The sequence below is a fragment of the Orcinus orca genome, chromosome 2 (genome assembly GCF_937001465.1).
Source record: "Orcinus orca chromosome 2, mOrcOrc1.1, whole genome shotgun sequence".
In the NCBI taxonomy this organism is placed as follows: Eukaryota; Metazoa; Chordata; class Mammalia; order Artiodactyla; family Delphinidae; genus Orcinus; species Orcinus orca.
Genome location: NC_064560.1, coordinates 134,466,592 through 134,490,719, shown reverse-complemented (window position 1 = coordinate 134,490,719; position 24,128 = coordinate 134,466,592). Strand labels below are relative to the sequence as shown.

General features: G+C 40.3%; 2 protein-coding genes across 22 annotated transcripts in view; one reads left to right on the top strand and one right to left on the bottom strand.

Moving 5' to 3' along the window:
* The window catches only part of HECTD1 (HECT domain E3 ubiquitin protein ligase 1), a 90,016-nt gene extending 87,501 nt beyond the window's left edge, over nt 1–2,515 (top strand). For all 5 annotated transcript variants that reach the window (XM_033409913.2, XM_033409915.2, XM_033409912.2 and 2 more), the window contains 2 exons: nt 1,298–1,442; nt 1,554–2,515. In XM_033409913.2, the coding sequence (XP_033265804.1) occupies nt 1,298–1,442; nt 1,554–1,691 (283 nt within the window). In that variant the 3' untranslated portion in view covers nt 1,692–2,515. The remainder of the gene's footprint in view (nt 1–1,297; nt 1,443–1,553) is intronic.
* The window catches only part of AP4S1 (adaptor related protein complex 4 subunit sigma 1), an 82,993-nt gene that overhangs the window by 17,713 nt on the left and 41,152 nt on the right, over nt 1–24,128 (bottom strand). For 11 of the 17 annotated variants that reach the window (XM_033409935.2, XM_049706805.1, XM_049706807.1 and 8 more), the window contains 5 exons: nt 23,826–24,034; nt 21,143–21,229; nt 19,392–19,460; nt 15,313–15,324; nt 5,226–5,761 (listed from right to left, as the gene is read on the bottom strand). In XM_033409935.2, the coding sequence (XP_033265826.1) occupies nt 5,633–5,761; nt 15,313–15,324; nt 19,392–19,460; nt 21,143–21,229; nt 23,826–23,963 (435 nt within the window). In that variant the 5' untranslated portion in view covers nt 23,964–24,034 and the 3' untranslated portion in view covers nt 5,226–5,632. Of the gene's footprint in view, nt 1–5,225; nt 9,926–15,242; nt 15,325–19,025; nt 19,264–19,391; nt 19,461–21,142; nt 21,230–23,825; nt 24,035–24,128 lie in introns of those variants that run through there. The other 6 variants (XR_004478255.2, XM_033409938.2, XM_033409936.2 and 3 more) reach the window with 6 other exon arrangements.

Genomic DNA, 24,128 nt, shown 5'->3' with positions numbered 1-24,128 from the left:
TAACTGTTCATCATTTTAAAAATTGCGTCATTTGTAAACCCTTAGGCTTTATTGCTTTTATATTAACCTCTATTTTCAAATAATTTCAATCTTACAGAAAAGTTGAAGAATAGTTAAGAATTCCTATATATCCTTTACCAGAATCACCAGTACTTAACGTTTTGCTGTATTTCTTTTACATTATCTCTTTACACACACACACACACACACACACACACACACACACACACACACACACACACACATATTTTCTGAACCATTTGAGGATATGTTGCATATATGTTGTACCTTTACTCTGTAATACATTAGTGTACATTCCTCAGAATATGGCCATACTCCCACGTAGCCATACTAGTTAGCAAATTTGTGATTCCGTACTATTAGCTAATCTATAGTCTACATTCCAGCTTTGTTGATTATTCCAGCGATATCTTTAATAGCACTCACTTCACTCCCATTCTGCCCCGTCAGGAGATTGTATTTAGTTGTGATATGGTTTTAATCAACAGTTCCTCGGATGTTTTTTCTTTCATACCACTGACATTTTTTAAGACTGTAAGCCCTGTATTTTAAAGTTTTCAAAGTGATGTAAATGAGAAAGTATTATTATTTTAAACTTAAATGACATTGTATATATAGCTTTTTTTTTTAAGTAAGTTTTTATTGAAGCATAACAGAAGTACACAAATTGCACATACATCCTGGAGAATTTTCACAAAATGGACACACCTGTATAATTGGTACCCAGAACAAGAAACAACTCTAGAAGTCCCCATCCCCATCTTATTCTTTTCTAGTCATTAAATCACTATTCCCATTGATTAATTTTGCTTGCTTTTTGAACTTTAGTAAACGAAATCATGCAGTATGTATTCTCTAAGGTCTGGTTTCTTTTATTTAATATTATAATTATGAAATTCATCCATGTTGTAGCATATAGTGATACTTTATTTCACTGTAACAAAAATGTATTATTTCAGATCCCTGTTGCTAGTTTAGCCATATTTGGGTGAATTATGCATGTGCATCTTGAGCTTTTCTGATTTGCTGCCTTTGTTGCATATTTGATTCCTATACTCCATCAGTGTTTCAGTCTGTCTGTATCAGTCTTTGAAGGGTATTTTTCAAGTAGTTTGTATCAGCTTATTTCATACTTACCCAAGAGTCTCTAGACAGTGTTGTTCTTCCAACATGCGGATATTCGTTTTTAGGGTTATTGCTGGCTTATACAGTAATGGTAGTATTTTTCATTTAAATCAGCTATCAAATCAATATAACTTTATTTTTCTTCTTTTAGCCCAGGTTTCCTTAGGTTTGTGAGGGTTTTATGTGGCATGTCTTCAGATGAGAGGAAGGCATTCCTGCAGTTTACCACTGGTTGTTCAACTCTACCCCCAGGTGGACTGGCTAACTTGCATCCTAGGCTCACAGTTGTACGCAAGGTACAAACTCTAGCTACTGGGGAATCTAAATGGAATTAAGATACTTAAGGGTTGAAAGAAATACATATTTAAAATCATGGTCTTCTGTTATTTTCACTTCTATTTCTGTAGGTTGATGCTACTGATGCAAGCTACCCATCAGTGAATACGTGTGTACATTATCTAAAGTTGCCGGAATACTCTTCGGAGGAGATCATGAGAGAGCGCCTGCTAGCTGCTACAATGGAGAAAGGCTTTCATCTCAACTGAGCTTTGAAGTGCAATGGGAGACATCAGAGACTTAAAATTCTAGTGAAGCCTCTTGTGTTTGTGTGCAGAGAAGTATATGATCCTCCATGCTAATGACACTTGCCTTTTTTCCACCATTAAGGCTTTAAGAACACATGGAATAAGTTCGTTAGCTGCTAATGACAAAACAAATCCTTTAACTATCCAGCCAGCAAGTATATAGCACAGAACACTTTGTGTTGCTACAAGGGCTCATGTGACTGGAATTAGGTGGTCCTACTTGACTGTTCCAAAGAGCAGCTTCTCAGATCTTCAGTGTTCATTGGTAAATTTCTAACAGTGTATTTGTGTAAAGTTTGTCATTTCATACTTCATACACTACAGTTGCCATCACTGATGCCTGTTTTGCTGGCTTTTAAGCTACTTGGTCAAAAATCCTGCTTCCTTAAAACATAGAGAGTTAATGAGCATCTCAAGCTTTTTCTTTTCCTTTTTAATGATGCCTGCACTATCAGAGTATATCTAGTGTTCTCTCTTTTGTTTGGCATATAATCATGCACAGCCTTTTTATTTCTTTGAGGTGGGGAGTATATTTTTATTTCCTAAATGCCATACTATAAAATTCAAATTCTTAAGTGTGTTTGTGCAGTTCAAAAATAAAGATATATTAAGGGGGGGGAGAAAACACTGGTTTAGGTGCAAGGCACACTTAAAGCAAGTTTTACTTTTGGTTGTATTTTCTTTGTATATTATAAACATTTATTTAACTTGTTGCAGTTTGAAGTAAAAAAATTTCCAAAATGTATTCTCAACAATAATCATTAAAATGTTTGCAGCGTACAAAACTGTGTCATGTGACTGTTTCACTGCAGCCATCAGACCTAAGAGCTTAACTGTATACTTTTCATTTTGAATCATTGAGATATATAGTTTTTTGAAACTACTACATGAAGAAATGTATTTTTCTGTGTAAATACACTTACTGAAACTGGAAAGCTAGGAGAAATATATGTTCACATGCTTGTGATCCAACTCTTGTGTTCTGTCTTTAAAGTATTCTTCAGGTAAAAATAGCCAAGTTATTTGTGTTAATTTTTTAAACACCAAATGTGCTACTTACCATTGTATCTTCAGTGACGTGTAAGTCTAAGATCCAAGAATGATTTTTGAATGTTGTGTTAGTGTGAAAAGAAACCACTGGGATAATGCTATTTCCTGGTTTTGAAAAGGGGCTATATTTCCTTTTTCCTGTGACTTATCATATCTATGCATCTAGGTAAAAGAAATGTCACTAGGTCTGATTTAGCCAAATGGCTTTTATAGGCGTGAAAAGCATTTTTTGGAATTGCCCACAATTTACCTGTTTAAAAGGTACGTTCCCTTTCTACATTAGAAGAGATTTCTCCCATTGCAGTCAATCATTTGAGTAGTGTTTCTGTTCTCTGCATGAGAATGTTGTGACTATGTAATCAGAGGCAGCATTTACTTTACCTTATTGTTAGCTTCACAGTTCTCTGCGAGAATAAAAGTTAAAATAAAACATAATAGCAATATTTAAATGTATGACCTATGCTTTAATCCAGAAAACAGTGGTGGTGATTGTCTCAATACATGGATGCATGACTAGAACTTTACACTAGCAGTAGAATTAATACCCAGTTTATGTGTATTATTTAAGTATCTAAAATGTCTGTCAGTAGCCAGCTTTTACCAAGACTATTCTAGCACAGGGGTCAGCAAACTGTGGCCTGCCGTTTGCATTTGTATGGCCCATGAACTAAACATGGTTTTTAAATTTTTAAGTGGTTGAAAAAAATAAAAAAGAATAATAATATCTTATGTGAAAATTTTATGAAATTCAGATTTGTATCCATAAAGAAATAAAGTTTTATTAGAACACAGCCATGCTGACTTATTTATGTATAATCTATGGCTCGTTTTTGCACTACAGTGGCAGAACTGAGTAGTTACAGCAAAGACCATATGGGCCACGAAGCCTAGAATATTTACTGTCTGGTCCTTTGCAGAAAAGGTTTGCTGAATCCTGGTCTAGCACATTGCTACAGCAGGTAAAGTTGATGAGTCTTATACAGTGAGTAACTCTGAAATGTCAGGAATCTTCCTGTAGAACTAAAAGTCCAAGAACAAGGTAAAGCTGACCAGTCTGAGACATAAATTTCATGAGTCTGAAAATCACTTAACGCTGGTAGTCACAGTTCAGCAATAAACCTGAAGTTCAGCAATAAACCTGATGACACAGCCTGTCACACAACAGAGAGTCACATTAGAGTTCACTTCGTGTATAAGTCAAGTACTGTGAGACATCTACTTGGGTCTTCACATACACTAGCCTCTGGAGTATTTTTTCCAGTGGTATCTACCTAGTATTTTTTTTAATCGTTATTCTCTCAAGGTACTAAAATCTGTGCCAAGATGTTATTTGAATGCTATTTTGGTGTGACCCCAAAATTAATTTTATTCACTCCCTAGTTACTTCTGGTGTACCAGTTTCAGCAGTTACCTGAATGTGCTACTGATTAAGTGCCTACCAACTAGGCCAGTGTTTCCCAACTAATTATGTCTCAGAAAGACCTCCAAAGCACTTTGATCTAGACTGGGCTTTCCCCAGACCTTGGCTACTTAATGCATACCATTCACTGTTCTGGCAGGTCAGAAGCCTTTCCTCTGCTTTCCTGAATGAGTCCAAAACAACTAAGGTTTGCTTTTGGAGTCCATTATTCATTGGTTGCCTGGTAGATGCAAACTTTGAAATATGTAAGTGAAGTTTTAGAAACACATAGAGAATTTAAACAAAATCCCTCCTATACACACACGAGACAGGGAGAGAAATCAAACAGTACTGAATGAATTACTGCCTAGAATGCCCATTTATGTCCTCTTTTGGAGGACAGAGTGTTGTAGGTGAAAGAACTCTTGGAATTCCATAGGATGGCACAGTGTCTTCATGTATCAAGACTATATTTCTGTGTCCTCCAATGTACTTGCCCTCCTACCCTAACATGCACATGAACATGCTTTTACTTAAGACAGCTCAGTATCTCCTACTGTTAACGAAGCAAAAGCATATATACAGAAAGGTTTGGGAGGATCAGAGCATTGCTCTTCTATAGTGACTTAGCAGTTTTCTTTGCTTCAACACATTCCAGGAGAAGGGGTTGAAGGAATAAAAGGGAGGGGAAGACGGAGTCATTTCATGGCAACCTGAACAGAGATATATTCTCTTGCATTCTGTTTTTAAACTTCGAACTAAATTTCATTTACAAATAAGTTTACTAATAAGACTAACTCTTTACAATATGGCATATAGGATAGCTATAATGGTTGTCTTAGCGATTCATTATTAGGTAGTAACATTCTCTATAGAGTTAATTACATGATGTCTTTGTAATTGCCAAGTACCCATAAAATGGATATCAGGCTTTTAGAAACTGGCAAAGAATATTTGATTCTGAAATTTTCATTAGGTACACACATTTTGACTTTAAGGAAAAAGATAGCATTCAGAAAACAGTATTATTCAAAGTGCTCTGCATGTTCAAGTCAATTTTAAAAGTTTATTGGCCAACAGAGAGGTGCCACATTTTCTTCCCACCCCATGATGCTGTTCCTGAATTTATCCCTTTGCAAAGGGAAGCAGAGACCAAAAGAGTTTCCCTCAGTACTCCACAAAATCTAAACAAGTGAGAAAAAAATGTTTATGTTCAGAAAATAAAACTTGTCTCTCCGTTTAGAGAAAAATTTTCTTTGTGCATCATGTTTTAAAATAGTTTTGTTTTCCGTTTAGGAACTGTGGAAAACACCTATTTTAAATGTCTTTGGAAGGACAGCCCATTTTGCAGTGTTTGGTCTTCCAGAATCTTTTGGGCTAGTGATGTTGAGAGGTATTCCATGGTGTCCTCATTTCCTGTAAGTCGATGTTGTCTGGCAGAGCCTTTCTGTTTTCAGCTGTCTGACATCTTATCAAGAATTAGTAGAGGGGCAAGAATTCTTGCCCGATTCGTTTCCACAATGCAGCCATTTAACACCATCTCATCCAAAATGATGTGTACTTTATCCAAATTAAACATTATCTAGAGTCATATTAAGGAAATTAGTTATAAAAATGTTAACATTCAGTAAATAATAACTTACGACTTTGCCTGGAATTTTTCCAGTGTAAATTAGTCTAAGCATGAAGGTTTTGTGTTTTTTTTAACAGAATTCCTGAAATTAAAATTGGTATTTATATTAGAAATTATTACCTTCATGTACACATATATACCTAATTTCACCTTGGCTAGGCTAACTAACTGGACAATAGACATAGAAATGGAACAGCTATACCTTTTAGCCAGAGGGAGACGGAATCTCTACTAAGAGCTGGAGAACAAAGCAAGTAAATTTTGGTAAGAGTGTGACCTGACCTCAAGAACAATGTCTTCCCAGACAATAATAACAACAGTAATAGCCATGACTTATTGAATACTCATTGTGTTCCAGGCATTGTGTTGAGTGTTTTACATGTATTATTTCAGTCTTCTCTACGACTCGGTGATGTACATGCTAACATTATCCTCATTTTACACAGGAACAAACAGGCTCAAAGCCATTGCCTACGGTCACATGGCTAGTAGTTGTCAGAGCTGGAATTTAAACCGAAAGTTTGGGCTTAACTGCTCTGCTTCCAGACTTCCCAGGAGAGGCCTGAGGCTGCTGAGTATACATTCTCCCTCCGCCCTCAAACCTCCACCCCAAAACACATGCCTTTACAGTACTGCACCTTGAGCATGTTTTGTGTCAGACAGGCTAAAAGAAAAAAATAACCACGAGGAGAAATGAATGAAGAAAAGGCAATGCTGACTTAATTCCCAAGGAGATAAAAATTCCGATTTTCAGGAGAGTACCTCTTATAAATGGAGCATTCTAAAAATACTCATTTGAGAATTATGGAGCCACTTTAGATTACTGACGTTCTTATTGGAAAGTTAGTACAGGGCATGGGAGAAGAAGAAAACACTGCTAGACTATGATGTCTAGCTAATTAGAGCCAAGTTCTTCCTCCAGTAGTCCCTTCATTTGAGTACCTAACTTTTCTTTTGTGAAATTGAACTGGAAGAGAGAACTGACCTGTTCTGGAAGAGAGAAACTCTTGAGAGTGAAGATGATAATGGTTGAACGTTTCTAAATTCTATGCTTTACTAAAGTTTCCATCACTAAAGAGCACAATCCTGGTCTGTTTAGAAAAAAACAGAACAAAACAAAAAACAGCTGACAGATTGTTTCAAATAGGCAAACTTCATTCAACAAGCGAGTGATTAAATGCACTATGGGAGTTCATAATTAGTGAATCTTTGTAAAATGAGCCATTACCACCTGATTTTTCTTCCCAATAATTCCAGACGTTCAAGTCTATTGTATTTGTTTAGTAAAGTACATCTATAGAGAATGAGACAATCCTGTGAATGACTTTTAAGTTTCTATTAGGCTCTGTGTTAATACCTCATTAAGCTCTGTGCGAATAGTTCTCCAGCAGAATAAACTTTTTCAGGAGCCCATGGGGACTGTCCTAAAGTGACCCAGAAAAAAAAAAGCTTTACTCTGTTATACCTATTAATAATATCTTCCAATTAGATGGATGATTGCTTTGTCCATGGCCAAATTGGGACTGGAATATTAGGCGCTTGACTTAATCCTCTTCACCAGACCCAGAAGCCAGAACATGGTAGGAATGACAGCCAGGTATAAAGGAAGGCAGAGCTGGGAAGCACAGGTGACTGCATGAAAAAAATGCCCTGTAGAATCCCCCTGTTGTATTCACTAAGGGCAATGAAAGCCTAGTGCCTTTTTTTTTTTTTTTTTTTTTTTGGTGTCAAGGTTTTTTGTTTTATTTTAAGTATAGTTGATTTACAGTGTTGTGGGAATTAGTGCTGTACAGCAAAGTGATTCAGTTATACACATATATATATATTCTGTTTTAAAATATTCTTTTCCATTATGGTTTATCTTAGGATATTGAATATAGTTCTCTGTGCTATACAATAGGACCTTGTTGTTTAAAGCCTAGTGCCTTTGAAAATGTCAACCCATCCAGGGTGATTCTGAGGTAGAAGGAGATCTCATTTTAATCTATTCTATTTGAATCGATGCAGGGATCAAGCTGCTCTGAAGACTGCTCCATCTTTGGCAAGAATATGGTCAGCAATTCAGATGTCCCCTTGAACAACTAGCTCAATGTTTTGCAATTCAGATTAGAATTTACTGCTGAATCATATCAACCACTGACATCCTCACAATGCAAGGACAAGGTCCTTCAGCAAGTCTGAATTTCCCAACATCCTGGAAACATGAATTGCTCAGTGAGGGCATTTGGTACTGTGGGCATGTGACTGCCTGTCTATCTGAGTATCTGGCTGAAACCTCTAATAATCATGCAACTTTCTGGCACTATAAAGGGAAACCACAGACCAAATCGAATGTGAGGCAAAAGCCTGAAAACTGATTTCCCCTTGGAATCATGTGGCTTCTTGAAAATAAGAATCCAGCTGTTGTTCACATCTTGATTTGGTTAATGAGTTACTTGTGCACACTGGAAAAGCCAAGAGTAATGGCATTTGGGCTACAAGCCAGGTGAGCAGGGACCAAAAAATGCCCTATATGCCAAGTCCCGTGGCAATAAGCAGAGGCAAACACACTTTAGCCCTGACATTTGGAATAGGAGGAAGCAAGAAAGGCACAAGCTGTTGGTCTATTAAGGTGATGAGCTGAGAATGACTAGTTTAAGAGGGTCCAACCTTAGGTTTTACTGAATTCAACTGACTTAAAGATCTTTGAGGAAACTTGTTTACCTTTATGGGCACCCTAAGGTTGGAGCTGATATGAACTAGAAAGAGCCTCTTAAAGAACAGATTCATAAAGCCCCACTTTCTCCCAACCCGGAAACCTAGAGCCTTTCTGAATTTCTGTGTAATGTGGATTGGAGCTGAATAGCGTAGGACCTCAGTAATATTAGTGCCACTTGAAATCAATTTTTTAATTAGAGTGATTGAAATGTTTCTGGTTCATACATTGGAATTTTGATCTCTGGATCATAAAGCACTTTTTCATCATGGTATTTTAACACCACTGTGGTGGTCTAGTTCTCCTTTAGTAAGAGAAAACTGAGCAGCATACATTCTAATGGGACCTCAAAAGCAATTCCAAGGAAGAGCCCAGCCTAGAAACTAAACTTTCTAATTCTAGATTTTGGCCTCAGATCCCTTGTCTTATTTGATTTCTTTTCTTTTTTTTTTTTCTTTTAAGATTCTAGCTCGGACTTCCCTGGTGGTGCAGTAGTTAAGAATCCACCTGCCAATGCAGGGGACACAGGACAGGTTTGATCCCTGGCCGGGGAAGATCCCACACGCCATGGAGCATCTAAGCCTGTGCGCTACAACTACTGAGCCTGTACTCTAGAGCCCGAGAGCCACAACTACTGAAGCCTACGTGCCTAGAACCCATGCTCCGCAACAAAGAGTAGCCCCCGCTCGCCCCAACTAGAGAAAGCTCGCACACAGCAACGAAGACCCAACGTAGTGAGAGAGAGAGAGAGAGAGAGAGAGAGAGAGAAAGAAAGAGAAAGAAAAAGAAAAAGTTCTTTAAGTACGGTGGGGAAAAAACGTGTTCTCTTTTTTTTTTATACTTTAACTCAATTGCCCATGGAATTAGATAAGTTGCAAAGAGCCAATGTGTTCACATTTCCCACTGAAAATCACAGGCTACTGTATGGAAGATTATCATGAAGATTCTGCATAGTTCTGGATATACTCTCCTTGTAATAGTCTTGTGTTCACTTTTAGGCTTAGTATGGCCTTTAGTTAATTAGGTCACTGAAAAGGAGTGGGTTTTTTTTTGTTGTTTTTTTGTTTTTATTAATAGTAATCTTTTATTTATTCATTTATTTTTATTTTTGGCTGTGTTGGGTCTTCGTTTCTGTGCGAGGGCTTTCTCCAGTTGTGGCGAGCGGGGGCCACTCTTCATCGCAGTGCATGGGCCTCTTCACTATGGCGGCCTCTCTTGTTGCGGAGCGCAGGCTCAGTAGTTGTGGCTCACGGGCCTAGTTGCTCCGTGGCCTGTGGGATCTTCCCAGACCAGGGCTCGAACCCGTGTTCCCTGTATTGGCAGGCAGATTCTCAACCACTGCGCCACCAGGGAAGCCCCAAGGAGTGTTTTTTTATTGTTGTTGTTAAGTAGGTTTTCCTGAAAGATCCATTCATATTCTGAAAGCAACAAAGACATCCCAGTGTAATTTTTTTTAAGTTTATATAGGCTTATGTAAAATTACACAAATATCAGTCAGCACTGGGGTCAATGAGCCTGTCATTCTCTTGTTTTTTTTCCCCCAGATTCTCTGTTGCTTCTCATAGCTTGCTGCCACTATTCCTGAGTAAAACAGAACCCAGAAGCATAGAACAGAAGGAGTGGGGGTAAGGCAGAGGGACCTGGAGAGAGGGATAGGAGGAATAGTAGGGGATGAATATGGCACCTAAAGGACTCAGAAACACACTTAAAGGATATAGAGAGATGGCTAAGGCTAGGGAGGGCCAAAATGGCCTGGAAGGCAGAACTGTTTAATCTGGAACTTTCACATCCCTTTCCCAGGTGAACGGCTGACTCCCTTGGAGACTGTTCATAATTCTGAGACTCATCACTCATGACTTGACTAGAACTCTCATGCTGGAGAGGGCTGTGGCCCCCTTACCCCTCCTTGCCTGCCCTTCCCAAAGACTGGACCAGCTGCACACATTCCCTTGGGCCCAGGGGCCTGCTCTTTTCTCTTGCAGCCCTGCTTCAATGGACATATTTTCAAAAGGAAAAGATGTTTAGGAATCTCTGACGTGAACGTCGCTTTTGGAAAGCATGCTCTTATCAAGACATTCAGGTATTCGCTTCAGAATTTTTCATTATTTATGACTCCTCCAACCGAAGACGAGGGTTTCTCTAAAACTTCTTCCCTAATTCAGGAAACACCAAGACAGCATGGTGCCAGGCACTTTATAAATGTTTTCTTAGAGACTAATTTGCTACAATCTACTCCAGATGATTATGAATTTTCAAAAAGTGTGTCAAATTTAATCTTAAATCACATTTGTAGCCCTAGAATCAAAGGCTCTGGAAACCCGGAGACCAGTACCAGCTCTGTGCCAAAGTAGCTCTGTAGTTTGGAACAATCAATCCATAGAGCTACTCTGGGACAGAACTGGTATCGGTCTCTGAGCCTCAGCCTCTTTGTCTAAAAAGTGAGATTTTAACTTGATGATTGTGTAGTTTTCTTCCAACTCCAAAGCAGTCAAACCCTATGACTCCAAAAGTAACCTTCAGGGAGAGGAAAGCTAGTTTACTCCTTTCTGATATGATCACGCTATTCCTGATGTAGTCACATGCTCCACCATACCTCGAAAGAAATCCTTTTGTAATAATAATTAATCATTTTAACTTTCTGAGAGACCATCGAGAAAATTTCAGTTCCTCTGGAAGCTGCCACTTCAGTGTTGGATGGTTTCCCTAGAGAATATCTTTGGTGCTCTTGTCAGTATTTCCATAGCCCCTAGTTGAACAAGTTACTTTTGTGATTTCTCACTAAGTCAGGCTGAAATTATCTCCTATTTGGAGAAGCCCTGTTCTAGTTTCTGGACCTCTAAAGGTGTTTGGGATTTTAGGAAAGTAATGAAGGAACGACAGATAGACGTCCCCCTACTGGGCCTGGGGCCTGATCAGGGCCTGACTGCAAATCTTAGCGGTGCTCTTACTGTTGGCTGGGTGCTTTTAGTCTTCCAGGGCACACCCTGGTAGATAACTAGCTGAGTCATAGAGAGTGCAAGAGGATGGAGGCCCTTCCTACTTGCCCACCCTCAACTTCAGTAAAGAGAGCATGTTTCACATCACGCATATGAGCTTTTAGGCTCTAGAATTAATTGCTCAAGCTTTTGGACTTTAAGGACTTACAAAGTAAAAACATGAGTGTTCTAAAGATTTTTTTTTTAAGATATTTTTGAATGAAGAAAACATTCTGGATTCTAGAGCTATCCTATATTTGTCAGGGAGGGGGCACAAGAATATAAATAGGAACCCCAGCTTGTTCTGGCTTTTCCTCCCAGGCATGCATGTGGAATACCCCTTACCATCCCAGCCTCTCTATTATTCCTGCCTCCAGTCCTGGGGTGCTAAAGAGACCTGCATAGGCCCTGGCAGCAGGCACTGGGATGACCAGGTACCCGCTAAATTCTGGGGACCCAGGTGCTGGAGGGTGGTCAAAGAGTGGATGGGGGGCCCTGCCGGCTCTGGGTAAGCATCCTTACCCCATGGAGAGGGGTGCTGCTGAAGGAGAGCTAGAGTAGGGTCCTCTAAAGCACAGGGCCCAGGAAGGGGACCCTGGTTGTCTGGGTCTGAAGACAGTACTGCTGCATTCCATTCTAGCCAAAATTAACCAAGTCTTTAAGCCTCTTTAAGGCCACCAAATACAAAAAGGGGTGTCAAGGGTTTTGGCGCCTTCACACACATTAGGTGTGCACTGAACTGGGGAGGAACTGGACTTCTACACAGCGCTGTTCGTGGGTGCCATCCTCTGACTATTTAGCAGAAGGGGATCCGACTGCTCCTTTGAATTATGAACTGTCTGGAGAATTCGGCAAACCTGGGGCTCTGGAGCTGAGCACATATTGAGAAGCTCATCAGTTGGTTCCTAAAAACTACCTTAATTCGTGGAATTTGAAGTCTTAAATAAGTCTACCAATGTATGAGGAAGGGCAAACTTTCCCAACAGAAGTCCTCAGGCAACATTTCAGCCCCGCGGGTGGAGTGGAATGTAAAGAGGGTACCAGGGCTGCTTCAGCGCACATGAACGGTTTAGGTCCTGATGTGCTTAGTCCCCGGGGTACAGGCCGCCCCACTTGAGACTACTCTGCAACAGAGAGTTTCCACTTAGTAGAAGGGTTTTCAACAAACCAGAATTTCTGTCCTGATTTCCTGAGCTTATGTCATTTCTTTTTAATAACCCATCTGCCTTGCTCTGTGACGTTAGTCTTCTTAGAAGTAGAACAAGCCCATACTAGGGAAAAATGTAAACAATGCATTTAATTTCCCAATGTCTAACCCTACAGGCTCTGGAAAACTGCTCCCTTCTTAAAAGGCTTCAGGGCGGTAACGTCTCTGGAGAAAGACTGTGAGTAAAGGGCTTCTTGGGAGTTCCATAAGGTTTGGACTCCCACCTTCCTGTTGCTGCAACAAGACTGAGCCTTAAATCGTGTCTGTTCCAAGCAGACGGACGTGGAAGGCTTCCTTAATCTGAGCAAACACAAAGGTTATGTGCTCTTGAGTGTTGGGAGAACTGGTTCCAAGTTGCAATTATATCAGCTGCTGGTCCAACCTTTCAAGGCCTAAGGAAGCTTCCCTGGCACAATGTTAGCTGCTCTGGTAGGTTCCTGGTTACATGCTACCAGGGTGGTGATGCGGTCTGTCTGTGAGGCCACACCTCTAAAAGGCTCCCTTGTCTTACTGTTAAGAAACTGATGTGTAAAGTTTTCCCTGGACTTCTTCAACGTGACAGTTACACAGAACTGTGGGGAATTCCCTGGAGGTCCAGTGGTTAGGACTCCGAGCTTCCATTGCCGGGGCCTGGGTTCAATCCCTGGTCGGGGAACTAAGATCCTGCAAGCTGCGCAGCCCGGCCAAAAACAAAAAAAACAAAAAAACTATGTATGAGAGAATAGAGTCGTGGGTTTGTAATTTGACCTTTTTCAGATGGCTGAGGGTAGAAACTCTTTCAGAATCTCAATAGAAGAGAGGTGCCCCATGCCCTGCCTGCCCTGCCCCCTGCCGCACTTTTAGACCATGGGAGGGCCACGTGAATTTACAGCTTGAGCACAGACATACACTTCCAGGTCTGGAGAGATTTAGTTCCCTTCTCTAAATTATGCAAAATTCCTACTCTGTCAGGTGGATGTGCCTAAGTATTTCCCAAGAACAGGAATATATAAGTTGGTCAGAGAGGAAGAGAAGGCAAAAATGAAACTAAGTAAAATGCAGGGTAAGGATGAAAATTGTGTGCTTTGGTGTGAAAATTAAATTCAAACAAGAATGCTGGAGTTCATTACATGGACCTATGCCATACACTAGAGGGATACAAAGACAAACCCATGTCTACTTTTAATAAACACCTAGTCAGTATATAAGACACATCAACACACTGAGTCCAACTATAGTACACATCCTACTATATCTGATTCACTTTACTTCTCTGAATATCTAGACTTATAAGACTTTCCCATCCTGTTCTAGGTGTAAGATAGCTCAGTTACCTAGTCATGGCAACATCAAACATTAAGGCTGAGAGGGCGTTAAGGCTCTTCTAGTTTAATTCTGTCATTCTGAGATGAGGGGGTTATGTGTCTTGTCTGATACACACAGACAGTTGGTAGCACAATGAAAGCAAAACTTGGGTATCTATATTCCCAGTAAAGTATTAGCTTTTGCTGTCTTCCTGATGACTTCTTAAATCAAAAGTCATTTTTCTTATTACCCTGTACAAGGAGGAAGAGATTTATTTTGAATTGCTTTAAAGGACTTAGTTAAAATGGAATGTGACATGCTGCATAAAAATACACCCTAATATATATACAGCCTGGTCTTGGGTCTCCTAGGTCAAAAGGACCACAGATTTAGGTCACTCACCACTAGAGGGCACTCAGATTTCCCCAACTGATTTAAAGAGGCTTCAAATACAGCCTGCAAATCAAGTTTATCAACATGACATTTTCTATCAATAGTAAAAGGTAAATGGCCATTTCCCCAGAATATACTGGCATACTGTTTCTGGGCATAGGCATCTAATGTGTATGTATACACACACATAAACATGTTATAATTAATATATATTTGTTATAATTAATGTTACTGTTTCATATTCAAGCCTGATGTTTTCTCAAAGGACACCTATTTATTGCGTTCAAGTGGTAAGCAGATTTCCAAAGTAAAGATTAACTTAAAAGAAAACTTGCCTCCAGAGCACTGACACAAAGCCCAGTGGGCTCCTGCCCAAATCTGCAGGCCTGCAGCATTCTAAGTAAATCATGCTTGTTCTTGGGGCCCTTGGATACTTTGATTTAAAAAGGAGAAGAGAAGAAAAGGAGAGCTTCCTCTGCTATAAAAGGAGATGAATACAAGCCAGGCAATTTCTTTAACCTTCCAGTTTATCATCCCTGAAGGCCTTCTTCTGATCATGTGGGGAATTTCTGGAGATTTATACCTAGAGCTGTGGAAATCCATTCTCTCCAGGAGGCCCAAGCACTTTCTGGCTGTGTTATTTAAATTCTGCAAAAGTCTATTCCATATGCAAAAGTTAAATTAATATATAAGAGTGATAATTAACTACCACCATAGCATTGCCCTGTCTGAAAAGTACAAGAATCGTCTTTGTGAAAAAGGGTGGAGGGTTTCTGCAAAGCACCTGTACCTCCGGCTGTCTTGTCAGAGCTGTTGATGATTAGCCTTCTGAATTCTGGATTCGGCTGAATTGGTTTCCTGCCCCATGGCACTTACCTGATCAAGACTAGCCTGTTCTTTGCCAAGTACTATGGAAAACTTGGTTCACAGCACTGAAAAAGGATACATCTAATTCACTCTGGAAAAGAGAAAAGAGTCCAAGGATGAGAAGGAGACACTGGGACACAATGCACTTAGCAGAAACAGCGGCTGCTCTGGTTGCCAGCCTGAAAGCAGGTGGGAGAGGCTGCTCTGTAGGGAGAAGCCTGAGTGTGGGAAGGCCCTGAGTTTGGGACAGTGATTTAAAAAAATGAAATAGGCTGCAGTTTAGAGGACTTGTATAGGCTAGAACATTTCACCTTTAGAGTGTAGAGGGAATAAACTAATTCAACCTTTACAGATCATAGGTAATTTGATAGGTATATACAAAATCGTAATAATGTGCACACAGTTTGAATCCATCAGTTTTACTTCTAGAAGTCTCTCCTAAGGGAACAGTTAAATAACGGCACAATGATGTGTGACAGCATATTCAGGGTAATGTTATTTATAGTAGCAAATTGCTGAAAACAAGCTAAATGTCTATCAAGGGGGGACTACTTAAATAAATTATAGCAAATCCACAAATGATGACATAGGTACATAAGTCCTGACATACTGTTAAATAAAAAAGCTAGTCTGGGGCTTCCCTGGTGGCGCAGTGGATAAGAATCTGCCTGCCAATGCAGGGGACACGGGTTCGAGCCCTGGTCCGGGAAGATCCCACATGCTGCGGAGCAACTAAGCCTGTGCGCCACAACTACTGAGGCTGCACTCTAGAGCCCATGAGCCACAGCTACTGAAGCCCATGCACCTAGAGCCCGTGCTCCACAACAAGAGAAGCCACCGCAATGAGAAGCCCATGCACCACAACGAAGAGTAGCCCCTGCTCACCGCAGCTAGAGAAAGCCCGTGCATAGCAACAAAGACCCAACACAGCCAAAAATAAATAAAAATTAAAAAGCTAGTCATAAAATGGTATATACAGCATTATCCCCTGTATATATGTAGATAGATATAGATATAGTTAGATACAGATACATAAAGCCTAAAAGGCAATGTACCTAACAGTATGTATCAACAAACAGCATGCTCACTGATGATCTACCCTTTCTTTTTGCTCATATGTATTTTTAATTTTTTTTAATGAACAAATTTATGTCCTGAAAAAGTCATAGATGGAGAAAAGATGAAAGCGCTAAATTCATCTTTGAAAGGACTTAAGGTTTGTCAAGTGCAGCACTGACAACTCTGATCCCACTTCCTCAACAGCAACAGCCCTCACCTCTTGCAAAACTGCCTCTTTTGAAGCTAACTGGGCTGGCTTTCTGTTTTGAAACGTGATGTTAAGATGCTTCTTTCAGCCCAGACAGCATGAGATTGATCTCCAAATTTAAGATTTGGAAACTCTAAGATTAAAAATAGCCCCAGAAAAACTGTTTAAAACTCACAAACCTAAAAATAAATCTTAGATGACAAGGCATTCTCCATGAGTGGGACAGATTCTATTTTCTTTCCCAGGGTTCTCTTCTCTCTCCTCTTTTTCTTCTTTTTGCTACTGTCATCCTAAACCGGGTCATCCCTTAGTACTCTCCAAGTCCTGTATAATCACCTGGCTTAAATTAAATTCTAATCTTTACTTCTGTGGTTTATGTGGTCACTGACTCTCTCCCTAGAATAACAGCTAAAATTCAGCAACCTGCTATTTATTCTTAGTTACCGAATATAATAATTTTTAAAACCTTAGCAATGATAGTGCCTGTACCCACGCTTTATTCTCCCAGGTTTAAAACATTACTATTTTGGGAAATTATATTCTTCTTGATAGGTGTTCCCTTAAAGTGACTAACCATGGCCAGCTCTGAATCACAGACCCTGACTTGCAACCAGTCTGTCTAAGAAAGTGGTCATCAGGAGATAAGCCGGAACTACAGCTATGCTGTCCGTATGGTAACCACCTGCCTCACGTGGTGATTTAAATCAATTAAAATTAAATAAAATTATAATTTCAATTCCTCATTTACACTAATCACATTTCAAATATTCAAGAGGTACATGTGGCTTAGCACCTACCACATTGGATGGCACAGATAGAGAACATTTCTATCACTGCAGAAAGTTCTATTGGACAGAAAGTGCTGGTCTATAGTGCTCTCCCCAAGCAATCAATAAGAAGGTGGATATTTTTTTTTTTTTTGCATTACGCGGGCCTCTCACTGTTGTGGCCTCTCCCGTTGCGGAGCACAGGCTCCGGACGTGCAGGCTCAGCGGCCATGGCTCACGGGCCTAGCCGCTCCACGGCATGTGGGATCCTCCCGGACCGGGGCACGAACCCGTGTCCCCTGCATCAGCAGGCGGACTCTCAACCGCCGCGCCACCAGGGAAGCCCAAGAAGATGGATTTTAAAACCAGACCCAATGCCCCCTGTCCCTGCAAGGCCAGTCTCTGGAATGGCCAGACCTCTTGCTCTTTCAGCTTTGGAGGGCACCAATCCCTTCCTAGCTCGAGGCACTACCATGTCGCAGGCCACTAGGCAGCTGCCCAGCTCCAACCGCTGAATTAGGAAATAGCTGACAGCAAGCCTCATGCATTAAGGCAGTGGTTCTCAAACTTAAGCATGCATCAAAATCACTTGGAAGGCTTCTTAAAACACAGTTTGCTGTGCCTCAACCCAGAGTTTCTGATTCAGTAGTCTGGGGTAGGCCAAGAGTTTATACTTCTAACAAGTTCCCAGGTAATAATTATGCTGCTGGTCCAGGAACCACACTCTGAGAACAAACTGCACTAAGGCAATGAAAACAGGCTAGTCGATTGCCCCGTAAAGTCTGCCAGGGCTTCCCTGGTGGCGCAGTGGTTGAGAGTCCGCCTGCCGGCCTGAAACCCGTGCACCTAGAGCCCGTGCTCCACAACGAAGAGTTGTGGCTCCACAACAAGAGAAGCCACCGCAATGAGAAGTCTGCGCACCACAACGAAGAGTAGCCCCCGCTCGCCACAACTAGAGAAAGCCCGTGCATGGCAACAAAGACCAAATGCAGCCATAAATAAATAAATAAATTTATATAAAAAAAGAAGTACTGATATATGTTACAACGTGATCAGCATAACCTAGAAAACATTATGCTAAATTTAAAAAGCCAGTCACAAAAGACCATATTTTATTGTACTTTATATAATTCTATTTATATAAAATGTCTATAACAGGCAAACCTATAGAGACAGAAAGTAGACTGAAGATTGCCTAGTGCTTGGAGCAGGTGGAGGGGATAATTGGGAGAGAAATGCTAAATGGTATGGTGTTTCTTTCTGGGGTGATGAAATATTTTAAACTTGATTGTGGTGATGGTTACACAACTCTGGGTACATACTAAAAACTGTACACTTTAAATGGGTGAACTGTATGTTATTAAATTACATTTCAGTACAACTGTTAAAGGACTGCTAGAAAGGAACTCATGTATTCCTTAAGGGGACTTGGTTTTGATCCTCAAAGCAAGGGTTTGGATGGAAATGATTCTTAAACTAAAAGGGTCCTGGTGTCCTAGGAGGGGAAGCAGAAGAAAGAAGAAAAGAGAGAGGAAGTTCGATAGCAAAATATCTTAATTGAGAGAAAGACACAAGAGGTTCTTAGTCTTATAGAACTGGTTCTTTATAAAGATCTAAGACACACGTAGGTTTCTAACACGTTGGATGAGCCAAAAGGAAAGGTAATGAAAATTTGGCGTCATTTGATTTTTAACTTTTACACATTAAAGCTCTATATTAACACTTTTTTTAATATATAAATGTATTTATTTATTTATTTTTGGCTCTGTTGTGTCTTTGTTGCTGCGCGTGGATTTTCTCCAGTTGTGGTGAGCGGGGGCTACTCTTCGTTGTGGTGCGGGGGCTCCTCATTGCGGTGGCTTCTCTTGCTGTGGAGCACGGGCTCTAGGTGTGCGGGCTTCAGTAGCTGTGGCACGTGGGCTCAGTAGTTGTGGTACACGGGCTTTGCTCCGTGGCATGTGGGATCTTCCTGGCCCAGGGCTCGAACCCGTGTCCCCTGCATTGGCAGGTGGATTCTTAACCACTGCGCCACCAGGGAGGTCCATTAACACATATTTTTGACATAGACCCATTTCTGGGAAATTGAGCTAAGGACGAAAACCATTTTTTAGTCATTAGACTTACCACTCGGCTGAAGTAGTCGTCTAAAACTTCCACGAAGTTATGGATGAATTCATAAATTGCCATCTCATTCTGAAATAAAAAAGGAAGGGTGCAGTTAGTTTTATTTTTATTTATTTATTTATTAAAAAAATATTTATTTATTTTTTGGCTGCATTGGGTCTTTGTTGCTGTGTGCGGGCTTTCTGTAGTTGCGGCGAACGGGGGCTACTCTTCATTGTGGTGCGCGGGCTTCTTATTGCGGTAGCTTCTCTTGTTGCGGATCACAGGCTCTAGGTGCATGGGCTTCAGTAGTTGTGGCATGTGGGCTCAGTAGTTGTGGCTCACGGGCTCTAAAGTGCAGGCTCAGTAGTTGTGGCACTCGGGCTTAGTTGCTCCGTGGCATGTGGGAGCTTCCCGGACCAGAGCTCGAACCCGTGTCCCCTACATTGGCAAGTGGATTCTTAACCACTGCACCACCACGGAATTCCCGGGTACAGTTAGTTTTAATATGACCTATTGGGGAAATCAGACATGGAGCTGCCCAGTCAGCAACCAGGTTTTAGAGCATTTGGTAAACAGATAATGTGAGCAAAGCAGCTTCCTACTGACAAATATTCAGAATAATTCTAGGACTTATTTCTTTAAAAGAAGCTTATCAATAGGGGAAATGTAGAAAACCTTAACCTCTAAGAGTTTTTGAAAAGTCCATGATGAATCTAACTGAATTGAAACCAGATTGTGTCTGGTGATTATAGAGTTCTGAGGTTTACTCCCTGACTTCATCACCAACTGGCTGAAGCCAGGTTTTTGTTTTGTTTTGTTTTCCCCCAGGGTCTTCATGTCATCACTTTCACTTTGGAAACCATCTCAAAGTTTGGTTCATGGATAAAAAAACAATCAACTGAGATTTCAAAGTATTTTAGATCTTAAATACCCTTTCAGGGATTCTATGGCCAAAGGTGCTATTGATCTGGGACTGACCATTTCTGAAAAGGTGAACTATATCTGATGAGATGTAATTACAACACAATCATATTTACAGTTTGCTCTGCCTTCTGAAATGTCAGCCTATGTTTAATGTCACAGTTGTTTGGCCCCTACCCTTGGCTAAGCTGCCCCACTGTGCCACACTGAATGAGGGCAGGAAACTGGTATTGCTTAGGGTCGAGGAAGGCATTCTGTGGTTTTGTGCTTCTCCACAAATTGCTCATCTAATCCAAAAAAAATCCTAGGTTTATCTCTTCCACACAGTTTCCCCAGCCTTGATAAAAACCAATATCCTTCAAGAGTCAAGATAATTGTTATGGAGGTAAGTGGGGAAGAAAATGTCAATTTAAGGAGGAATCAAAATCAGACTGTTGGGCTTCCCTGGTGGCGTAGTGGTCGAGAATCCGCCTGCTGATGCAGGGGACACGGGTTTGAGCTCTGGTCTGGGAAGATCCCACATGCCACGGAGCAACTAGGTCCGTGAGCCACAACTACTGAGCCTGCGCTCTAGGGCCTGTGAGCCACAACTACTGAGCCAACATGCCACAACTACTGAAGCCCGTGCGCCTAGAGCCCATACTCTGCAACAGAAGAAGCCACTGCAATGAGAAGCCCACGCACCACAACAAAGAGTAGCCCTCGCTCACTGCAACTAGAGAAAAGCCAGCACGTGTCAGTGAAGACCCAACGCAGCCAAAATTAAATAAATAAATTTATTTTAAAAAAAAATCAGACTGTTATTCCTAATTTTCTTGTATTTTCCGTAAGCTCTTCTATTATCTTACCTCAGTGTCATTAACTCCGACCACAATGAAGAGAGCTGCATACTGCCGATATATCAGCTTAAAATCCTTATATTCAATGAAAGAGCACTAGACAAAACACAATTAGACATTAATTCCTGTGGTTGACAGGGATTTCTTCAAAATGGCATGCATAATTTCTAGGTTCTGATTTGAGTATCTGTCAACACATTCCTAGAAATATTCAACATTAAGATGTGACACAGTCTTTGCTGGCCGCCTCCTCACAGTACTCAGGGGAATGCTTGGAAGCATTTCTAGTGGGAGGTGGAGAAGTGGTCTTGGAAAAATGTCTGAGTGTTCACATGGGCTCCCACCTGTACTTCTTCTTATTCCTTTGCTTGGCTCTGTGTGGAACTCAGCCAGCAAAGAAAAGGCTACTAAATAATCAGCATTTTAGACTGCCTCCAAAAGTGAAAATAAGCCAACATGATAAAGAAGATTTTCTTCTTTCCATCTCCCCTGGGCTCTTTTGGAAGCAATTAGAGATTCCGTTTGTACTATCTGATAGTCATTCAAGAGCCAAATATACAGAGCATACACACATGCAAAAAAGAAAAAATCTTGATTTCTTTTTGAGAAGAATCAATGTAGGCTCTTTTTATAAATTATTTAAAGATGGCTTTTGTGTGGCAGACACTAGACAAAAATCTTCCACTGTAAATATTGCTTTATAGGAATTAATAACTAGCTTACCATTACTGACTAGTGGAGGAAACAACTCCCTGCCCATTCATCTCTTTCCTAAAGCCATTGTACAAAGGGGGAGAGGAAGGCACTGGGTGGACAGGAATTGGACAGCAGGCTGAAGGTACAGTGTTGCCCTTCCTTTGGATTTTTGGGTGCGCTTGATCAAATGTGACTGAGCAAGAACGGTATGACTTTTTGCACTGGCATATGTTGCTCTATGGTGCTCAGATGTACCTGGGAATGAAGCTGCAAGTTGTTTTGTTTTGGTTTGGTTTGGTTTTTTTTGGCCATGCTACACAGCTTGTGGGATCTTAGCTCCCTAACCAGGGATCGAACCCGCATCCCTGGCAGTGAAAGCACAGAGTCCTAACCACTGGACTGCAAAGGAATTTCCAAAGCTGCAAGTTTTGATTATGGCATTTCTTCCACGGGAAAGCCATTCAACGATCTATATAATGGAGGCATTTGAGGCTTTTATTTGACATTAGGATAAAAGTATTAAGTCCAGGACCATTCTGCAGCTTTTGGTTCATTGTAGAGCCAGTATTATTTCTGTTCAGTCAGATCTTTCAAGGAAACAAAATCTATTTGAAAGAACTGAGGAACATTTTTCAAAGACTCTCAGGAGTTTCTGACATTCAAAAAAAAAGTATCCAAGCACCTTTGTGGATAAAATAAAAATGAAGCTGAGATTGTGTTACTTTGGTACCTGATTATGCTAAAAGCCCAGTGGGTTCCCTTTAAAATCTAAGATAATTTAGAATGCTTCAAAAATATCTAATGGTATGTTCATTTCAAAGCATATATTTCAGAGGGTAACCTATCAGTGAAAACTATGAAATTGTAGAGTGCCTACATTCTGTAGAAAGATTCAAACAGAAATACTTCTGCAGTTTGTTTACCTTTACTTAAAGTATGTGGCTATTAACACAGTCCTTTAATAGTTTTTGTTTTCTTTTGACAACTACATAAAGCAGTGTGTGCCATGGCAGTCCAAAGTAGTAATTCAAAGAGGACTCTGAGATGTTCTGACTGGAAAATCAATTTAGAAGCCAAGGGAAACACAGTTCTAATGCGTAACTTGTGAGCACTGATGTAGCTTAATATTTTATGACTTACCAGTGGTTCCCAGGAGCAGCCTTTCTACATATGCAGTGAAAAAGAGAACTAGCAAAATTAATGGGTTATTTAAATAAGCTTTCTGAATTTGCATTAGTTTGCTCAGTGATTTCCAAGGATTCCAAGCTTAGGGCCTAGACTAAGTAATTCTCCAACTAAAGTCCTTTGTAAAAGTAGACTCAGTTTTTACAATTCCTGTTTACTATTATTTTAACGATTTAATTTAACCTCAATTTTGGCAGAATGGATAGATTTGTTGTTTCATATGAATTTTTTAACTTCCATTTCTCCCATCTATATAATAAGACAAGTTCAAATCAAGTTTGTTTTGTTTTTAAATTACTTGTTCCAGTATTACGTTGGTGGTAAATTTATAAAAATGATAAGCAGAAAAAAACTGCACTCCACATGAGAATCATGTTATTATCCTCCGGCACAAAGTGGGTCTTGACTGTTCCCCTCTATACAGGTCATCTGACCTTCATCTTTTGGCTTAAAGAAAGCCGTCTGCTACAGGCACTCCTAAGAGTTCCAAGGGCTGAATTCATATGAACAAAAAAAAAGGTATGTCTATTAGCAGGCTTAAACTTGAGCTGCCACTTCCACAGTGCAGTAAGACAAATATGCTGACCTAAATATGAACCCAAGACTTTTCCTGATTTTCTTTGCTTTTATTTTCCTTAAGGGGATGTAAAGAGAGCTATGCAGCAGTCTTCATTTCACTTCATTTGTTAATTTTCCCTAATAGCTATTGAAAGAATGTAGTTCAAAGGAAACGATGGCCCCTGCAACTCAGTAATAATAAATTTGCCACTGCTGAGTTGAATGCAGAGATCAAAGAGAATCAGAAACTTACTTGTTCATTGGATCGAGAGAGACAGCTCCTTATGACTTCTGTTTCCAGAAGCGTACGCTTATTAATCTCCACATGTTCATAGTACTTAGAAAGTCGGGTCTGCCCTTGTTTATTCACCATGAGGAAAAATTTTATCATTTTCTTTTTCTGGCCAGTATTTTTCCAAATATAGTTCAAAAGTTATGGCGAGGGGTAGCTGTAACCAGAACCTGAAGAATAAAAGAACAACAGAAAGGCAAGATCAAATTTCTCAAGAATCATATTAAATGTGTTCTGTAGATGAACCAGAAGTAAAACGTCTTC